Source organism: Hydra vulgaris, chromosome 03 (genome assembly GCF_038396675.1).
Source record: "Hydra vulgaris chromosome 03, alternate assembly HydraT2T_AEP".
Lineage (NCBI taxonomy): Eukaryota > Metazoa > Cnidaria > Hydrozoa > Anthoathecata > Hydridae > Hydra > Hydra vulgaris.
Genome location: NC_088922.1, coordinates 27,766,884 through 27,776,092, shown reverse-complemented (window position 1 = coordinate 27,776,092; position 9,209 = coordinate 27,766,884). Strand labels below are relative to the sequence as shown.

Sequence of the window (9,209 nt, the reverse complement as noted above, 5' to 3'; positions counted from 1 at the left end):
TTTTTAATAGCTGTACTTTTGACTTCTATTACAATATTTGTGCTTTTAATGGCTGTACTTTTGGCTTCTATTATCTTAAATCTCTGACATGTTCTATTTTGCTAATGAAAGGCATAGCTTTTCGCTATTATATATATTGCAATATAAAGCAGATATCTAAAGAACAAATCATGTAATAGATGTCAAAAGTACATCTATTAAAGTACAGCTATCAAAAGAGCGAAATATGTGATAGCCAAAAAAAACACCATCAAAAGTGTAAATCGTGTAATAAAAGTCAAAAGTACAGCTATCAAAAATACAAATCATTGTAGAAATCAAAAGTACAACTATTAATAATACAAATCATATAATAGAAGCCAAAAGTACAGCCATCAAAAGTACAAATATTGTAATAGAAGTCAAAAGTACAGCTATCAAAAATACAAATCGTAATAGAAGTCAAAAGTACAGCTAATAAAAATACAAATCATATAATAGAAGCCAAAAGTACAGCCATCAAAAGTAAAAACATTGTAATAGAAGTCAAAAGTACAGCTATCAAAAATACAAGTCGTAATAGAAGTCAAAAGCACAACTATCAAAAATACAAATCATATAATAGAAGCCAAAAGTACAGCCATCAAAAGTACAAATCATGTAATAGAAGTCAAAAGTACAGCTATTAAAGTAAAGATATCAAAAGAGCAAATCATACAATAGAAGTCAAAAATACAACGCGAGTTGCATATCTGATATCTGTTATATCGCTACTGAAAGAAATAACTTGTCGCTATTTTTTATATTGAGGTATCCAACATATCAAAAGAACTAATCGTGCAATAGAACTCAAAAGTACAGCGCGAGTTCTTTGGGAAATCAAATGGAAAGACTAGTCATATGGAAAAGATTGCATCTTTTCCATATGACTTGTCGCTGTTTTATATATAGCAATATCTAACAGATATCAGTAATAAAAATCATGCGGTAGAAATCGAGATTACAACACGAGTTACATCCCTGTCATCTATTGTATTTCTCTAAGCATTTATTTTATCTCCGGATAAAAAAAAATCTGTTTTAGAAGTCAAACGTACACAAACTATAATTACGGCAACTGTTTATAATTTAAAATTGAGGCGTACTTTTGACTTCTATTATATATTGCTTACCAACAAAAATAAGAAACTTAATAAAAAGGTCGTCCGCGGAAAAAAAAAAAAATTTATTAAAAAAAAAAGTGAGGCAAATAAGTTTGACATTTCCTACAAAAATTTGAAATACTCCCTTATTCAAACCCTAAAGTGGGAAGTATATTGAGAGAGTGGGGTGAAAAGAACACTGAAAATATCTTATTCGTCCTTTAAATTATATCATAGTAATTTCAATTTAGCGTAAAAAATTCGCTTCACTTAATACTATCTTTTCTTGTAAACTATACATTGCCTTTGTGCAAAAGCTTAGTTTTAGACGTCAAAGTTTAACCTTAGGTATCTTTTTATTAAGCAAAGTACATAACTTAACTCTACCTTTTTTAAACTTATGAATTATTTTTGAATAACTTATGTGTCTTTTATAACCTAAGCTTCAGTATAGGCATAATTATAATGGGTTTACTGAGTGAAGTATAGCGAAACAAATTTGACGGGTAGACATCGAAATGTCTGTCTGAAAATCTTATATTTAGAAAATTGACGCTAACACGCATAGATTTTAGCCCTTTGGCGGTACCTCTGATCTTCAACAATGCGTTGAACGTCCATCTTATTTTACGTCCTTGATCTGACCTAAAAGTTGGAACAATTTTTTTACTTTGTTTTCCGTGTAACGTAAGTTAAGTGGCATTTTTAGTAATAAGTTCGCCCTCTTTCGGCCAGACTCAAACTTTTTAGCCTATTTTATTTTTCAGGGGCCATATTCTCATCTCTCCGTTAAGGTGGTAGTACTCCAAAAAACCGGCTGAAATTTTTTTTTTTCAAAATTTAAATTTTTACAATTTTCATTCATTTATTATGTCTACTCTTATAATAATAAAAAAGAAGTTCAAAAAAAAAAAAAGTTAAAAGGCCTGAATAGATTAGGTACTGGATCATAAAGCGCCTTAGCAAAGGGTCTTAGAGATATATTTCTTGCAATATCTTGAAAAATACAAGTCTAGTTTTTATAGTTTTTTTGTGCTTATGACTAAATTGTTCCTTAGAAAGGTTTTATTGACCAACATAATAAAGCAGAAGACATTGCATACAATAGCGGTGGTTTTTATTGTGTAAAAAACTTAATGTATTTTTAATATTTTTTTAAATTGCGTTTTTCTAGCAATTAACTTTTTGTACACTTTTTAATTTTTTAACAAAGATAACTTTTTAACCGCTCAATGGAATTTTTTTAAATTTTCAGCAATTATTCTTGAGTGTATTTGTGATGTGCTGAACCAAAGAAAACCAATTTTTTGTATGTTAAAGTATTAAAATTTGCAATTTAGCAAGCTGTATTTATTGATAGAATTTAATGATTTTAAAGTTAACAAATGTTGATTATTGTATAATTTTTAATTCAGCACATTTTTTGAGCATATATAAAACTACTTATAAAGTTTGGTTTGTAGAACATGAATGGTTCCCAAGATATTCTTGTTAAAAAAAGCTCCATTTTTTTGCGTAAATTTTGCTAATTTATGCACATAATTACCGAGCAGGGGGTTAAAAAAATTAATTTTGTTATTTTTTGAAATAATTTAATTTAACACTTCAGAAAAACATAAATGTTCCTAAGAAATATCAAGTTTTAAATTTTTTTCCTCTAAAAGGGTACTACCACCTGCTTAACGGAGCTTTTGTCTGAAATTTCATTACAATATTTCTAAGTAAAGAAATGACGAAAAGGGTACTACCACACTGCTTAAGGTGGTAGACCGCTATTAAAAATTAAAAAAATCGTTTCTTCAATTTTAAAGTTTTTAAGTAATATAATTATCGTAAATTACGAATTTCATATTAGTTTTATATAAAAATAAAGCTAACCCTATTAAAAATCAGTTTTTAATAATGCGGTTTAGGCATTTTCATAAATTTGTCTGTAGCAACGGATTGTTTATTCCGTTGCTATGTAGCAAAAAAGGAAGTTTACCAACAAAATACCTTAAAATTAAGACAAACTTCATTTGTGGTGACTGCTACTCTGAAACTACTTTTTGTTTATTATTAAATGCTTTTGGTGCAGTGTGTTACATGGTTTTTAACGGATTTCTTCAGTAAATGTCTAATTACTTTACAACAATCACAACTTTCTTCGGCTAATTTTCTGTCTTCTATACTTTGGTTAAATAATAACTGAAATAATGGGAAATAAAGATAAAAGAAATAAAATAAGGTATAGCAAGAAACGCAGACTCTTCAGAGGAAACCAATATAAATCATCAAACGTTGTAGCTGTAAAAAGTCTATCTAATTTAGAAGAATTACAATTCAAATGTAGCTCTGCAAAAAAAAATGAAGATATTGTCATCCTGTCAATTGTCACTTTTTTATTTATTTACTATAAACAAATATATAATTAAGTTGATAAGAGTTAAAATTGAAACTAAATTGCAAACCAAAAGAAAAACTTTTTTTTTCATTTTTTTTTTTAAATGTGTTTTTCTCAGTTGTTTAAAATTCACGACTTTGCGGTAATTATCTCTTGATTCTCTTAACTGATTTTCATAAAATTTTCAGGAGTTGTTCCTTTAGTTATTATGGATGTCCCCTACCACTTTTATTGCATTATGATAACTCGATAAAAAGATATTAAAGTTCAAATATGGTCAAAAATGCCCCTTTTTTGTTTTCGACGTGTTTTTTTTTTAATTTAAAAAAAACTGCTTAATGTCTTTCTTTTGTTTTGGTACAGGATCATTTTCATTATATTAAAAGCAAGTCTGAAAAGTTTCAAGTTGATACCATACATAGTTTTTGAGATATTCACCGCAACGAAATAACCCTATTTTGGGGTTTTCTTAAGCCATTTAATAATCAAAAAAAAATTGTCATTAAAATGTAAATTTTAATCAACTTATATAAACATAATTTCTAAAATGTAATTTTTGAAGGACATTTTTTTATTAGTGGTCTACCACCTTAACGGAGCCTATGTCTGAAATTTCATTACAATATTTTTAAGTAAAGAAATGACAAAAATTTATATAAATTTGTTGAAATAAAACTTATACCAAAATAAAACATTTATGTTTAAAAAATTATAATTTTAAATAAATTTTTTATTAATGTAATTTAAAAGAAATTTTTCACTAACGCACCGTTAAGCTTAACGGAGAGATGAGAATACGGCCCCTGAAGAATACGGCCCCAGATTAACAGCTTTCATACAAAATAGCTAAAAGTTGAATTTACATTTTAAATAGGCAAATATTTGATAAAGTTGTTGCGCGTGTAATGAAAGTTAAAAATGGAATTGCTCATATGTATATATATAAAGAACAGGTATAGAAAAAGTTGGTGTAAAATAGACTTACAAAGACTCGTGTTTTTACGGGCCGGTCAGCTAGTATATATATAAAACTTTAAAATGGAAACTTTTTTCTGACCTCAGCTAATAGCAGTAAGTGCTAAGCATTTTATTATAAATGATATCTATTCATACATTTAGTTTAAACCGGTTTTAGACTGTTAATCTGTTATTGACACCCAATATGTAAATTGAATCAAATAAAAATTATATTACTGAAAACTAGATGCAAAAATGTAATTGACTGGGGAAAAAAAAAATTTATATTCTAAAATTCAAGGTTTGATTGATAATTATTTAAAAAAAAGAATAAAAATAATAAACAATTGTTAAATTAAATATATATTAAAAAATTTCATTTTACTATTCTCTTAAATTTCCCGTTTTACTGTGGACATTAGCGTTAGGGTGCAGAAAAAATAAATATATATTTCAATTTGTTTTTTGTTAATTTTTATTGATTTTTTTAACATTCAGGCTCTCAAAGTTGGATATCCAGATTATGAGAAATGGTGCTATTAAGATGGGCAGTAAGCTGAACCCTGCCTTCAATCATGGCCAAGAGTAGAAGAAGAAGTGTTAACAAGACTTATCTACATAAGGAGAGTTAGATGGAACCACAGTATGAATGTATAATGTCTCAGTTGATTTAAAGGAGCTTCTCAATCATACGACTAAGCGGATAATAGAGTCTGTCAACTTAGAGATCAGGGCTCAAGATATTGTTATGATCTTCAATGTATGGTATGATGGTTGCACTGAACAATCTTCTTATAAACAGATAATATCTGAAGGTTCTATCTTGTTGTGAACTACGTCTTCCAAGATACTAGCAAACAATTAGCGGTTGTATTTTAATATTGACATTAATGTATTTGTATAATGCGGTATTCGTGAAGGTATTGGAAAATTATTCCAAGGTAATTACATGTATTCAAAGTTAATAATATAATATTTTGTGGTTCTGAATTTTATATAAGAAGGATGATATTTGTAAATAATATATTCGCAGCCATATGTTGATAAAACAACTATAATCAAACGAGTGAATTCATTAGTGTCACTGGGAAACATTTAATAATTCCCCACACAAAAAAGTGGCGACCCTACCAGGACAAACGAAATTTACGAAAACGCAAAAGTAGACCAAAAACAAAATTACCAGAGAGAAATCAACATGTTAAAAATGAACATTAAAGTCATAGAACGCAACACGATAAATGGCGACAAATTAAACATAGTCTTGACATTAGACAAAATAATAAGCCTGTTAGCAAGATTCGAAATGGCGAAGGATGAGCTGATCAGAAAAATATTTGACGACGACGAAAACGTCGATTCGGTAGATTCGATAGAAATTAAAAACAAAATGGTGGACAATAAATAAAAACGAATGTGTCAAAAAATTTGAATATGAAAAACAAATTATGGAACAGTAGTTCACGATTCAAAAAGAAGCGGAACAAGCTTCATTGCGAAAACTTCAAAGCAAATAAGAATGGTACCTAAGGAAACTAAAAATGAAAGAAACATTTCGTAAATCTCTTGGAAACGGAAACGAAGCTATTCAGCAATCAATCAAGCTTATAAAGATTGGTTACGATCACGCGACTATAAAGACTGGTTACGATTTTGGAATCAATTCACGGTAGAAGTCGACAATTCAAACATATCGAACATTAGCAAATTCAACTACTTACTGGAACTCATCGAAGGAAAACCCAGAGAGGACATACTTGGTTTACCACATTCATTGGATGGGTACAATGAAGCAAAACGTATATTTCAAGACACTTATGGAAAAGATATTTGGGTTGACAAAGCGTTGATTAAAGATCTTGAAGGAATAATGGGTATACATAACACGTACAAAATCAAAGATGTTCGCGACTTCTATAATAAACTTGCAAGAACAGTACGAACATTGAAAATGATGAACAAACTGCAAACTGCTCAATCATTTGTGTATTCATTAATGGATAAACTTGGACCAGCTCGTGAAATACTAACACAAAATGATGACGGATGGGAAGAATGGGGACTGGAGCAACTTGTCGAAAAGGTAAAAAAATACATAGAAAGAAATCCATTAAACTGAACTTTTAACCCAAGCGATGAACTAGTAAAATTCGGTAAAGAGAACGCAAATGTACAGTTAAGGTCTTATGAACATCGAAGCACTGCATTCAAACGATACAATCGCGGTCATTATGATAAAGCAATTATCACAAGTGCAGGTAAACAGGGATGTATCTACTGTGGGTTACAAAATCACAAAAGCGAAGATTGCACAAAAGTGCTCAACGTTGCAAGACGCAAGGAGATTTTAACGAGCAAAAGGTTATGTTACGAATGTATTGGTTATGGACACTCGGCAGCAAATTGTCAATCAAGAAGATGCAGGAAGTGTAATAAAAAACATCACACGTCCAATTGTCAAAATGGGAATGCAACAATGGATAGTAAATTAGAAAACAAAACAGAAACCATGGGAACAGTGTTTAATGTTAGTACAACTATTCACCCGACAGTGATTGCAAAAGTAAACGGGAAAAAACGAGGATAATGTTGGATACAGGGGCTGGAAGTTCTTATATATGTAGGAACTTGTTATCAAAACTGAAGTTGAAACCTATACAAAAGGAACATAAAAGCATTGAACAGCTGTATGGAACGGTGGACAAGCGTGTGAAATTATATAACGTCACGCTAGAATCAATAACTATACCGGAATTTTGCATCATTGTCGAATGTACCAATGCAGAAAAGGAAATACCAACCCGATGATCAAGGATGTAAAGAAGCGGTTTGCAAAAATAAGGAGACTGAAATTTAGCGATTACGAAGGAAGTGACGAATTGCAACCTGTTCACGTGATACTTGGTGCTGTTGATTATCAGCGAATAAAAACTACGGAACCGGTAGTTCTGTGAAAAAATCCGGATAAAGATCCCGGAGCTGAATTAACTATGTTGGGATGGACTCTTTGTGGGAGACGAACACAATTAAGTTCTGGTATTGAAAAAAGTTTCTTATTGAATACGGGTCATGAGGAATTCGAGCAAATGTGTGGTTTAGAAGTGCTTGGATTATCCGACACAAACAATTAATCAATGTTCCACCAAGAATTTAGCGAAAATCTGCACCAAACCAACGAAGGATATAATGAATCCAGAATGCCTGGGGAAAAGGATGCTGTTAAACTGCCAAACAGCAGAGATCTGGCCATTAAAAGGTTAAAAAGTACAAAAACTCGATTGGGAAAACTTAAAAAGCTAGAGCAGTATAATGACATAATGAAGGAGCAGATCAACGAGAGAATATAGAAAATGGTACCGGAAAAACCTACCGGAGAAATTATTCACTACATTCCTCATCAAGCTGTAATCAAAGAAAATGCTGAGTCAACAAAAATGCGAGTTGTTTATGATTGTTCAGCTCGAAAAGACGCTCAATCACCTTCATTAAACGAGTTTCTGGAAGTGAGACCATCACTGCCACCTCTAATATTTGACATTCTCATACGAAATCGGATGAATAAACTGTGCGTTTTAGCTGACATAAAGAAAGCATTTCTACAAATACGGATTCACAAAATGGATAGGGACACACAACAATTGATTTGGTATAAGGACTTAAAGAAAATGGAATTTACGGAGTTACGGTTTACAAGGGTGATTTTTGGTTCCAGTTCAAGCCCTTACATTCTCGGTGCTACAATTTAAAAGCATATATCAAAATACAAGAATACTTTTCCAAAAACAGTGCTTGCTTTGGAAGAAGATACTTATGTCGATAATCTGCAAGCAGGTGGAGTAGCGAAAGAAAAACTCATCAGGTTCAAAAATGAATCATCGCAAATCTTAACAGAAGCTGGATTCCAGCTGCATAAATGGCATAGCAACGTAAACAAATTGAAAAGCGACGTTGAGGCCAAATCAACAAAAATACTTGGGATTCCTTGGAACAAGAAAAAAAATCAACTATCAATTGACTTTGCTGCTTGCATCAATAATGGAAATAAAAAAATGTTTTTGACTTATTGGGATTTAATCACTGGAAGAATATTATACAGTCAACTTTGCTTATTAAAACTCGGATGGGATCAACAAATTCCGAATGAACTTTCGGAAGAATGGCAAAACTGGATCAAGGCAATAAGCAACAAAAGAACTATTTCAACTCCGCGGAGCGTTGTGGCCGGAAGAATTACTGAAGTAGAGCTCCACTGATTCTCAGATGCAAGTAAATCGGCAATATGTGCATGCATCTACGCTGCAATAAGCCATCAAAATTCGAAAACAAGCAACATACTTGTAGCAAAGGCACGAATTGCACCAAGGGATTTTACTATTCCAAGACTGAAACTGGTAGCAGTCATACCCTGAGCAAGTTGATAAATCACGTTAGGAAGACGTTAATCAAGTATAACATTATTGAAGTATATAATTGGGTTGACAGTACTACTGTACTTTATTGGTTAAAAAAAAGGGGCAGTTAGTCACAGTTTGTTAGAAACCAAGTTCAACAGATCTTATTGAATGGAGATGTAAAATGGCTCTACGTCCCGAAAAAAGAAAACCTAAGTGATTTTGGAACAAGAGCAGTGAGTCCGGAGAAGCTCTCAAGCTTGTGGTTCAATGGTCCGATATGGCTGAAACATAAATAAAACTGGCCAACCCAACCGGAAATAGTCGAAACGCCGTACGCATCCTGCGAAAGTATTG

At 31.4% G+C, this 9,209-nt stretch overlaps 1 protein-coding gene across 1 annotated transcript; it reads left to right on the top strand.

Annotated features, from left to right (window-relative positions):
• The first annotated feature begins 6,002 nt into the window (after positions 1-6,002).
• Positions 6,003-7,048, top strand: LOC136078600 (uncharacterized). The gene is made up of 3 exons (XM_065794382.1): positions 6,003-6,105; positions 6,198-6,544; positions 6,638-7,048. Exons 1-3 carry the CDS (start codon positions 6,003-6,005, stop codon positions 7,046-7,048), a joined length of 861 nt encoding a protein of 286 aa, XP_065650454.1.
• The last annotated feature ends 2,161 nt before the right edge of the window (positions 7,049-9,209 follow it).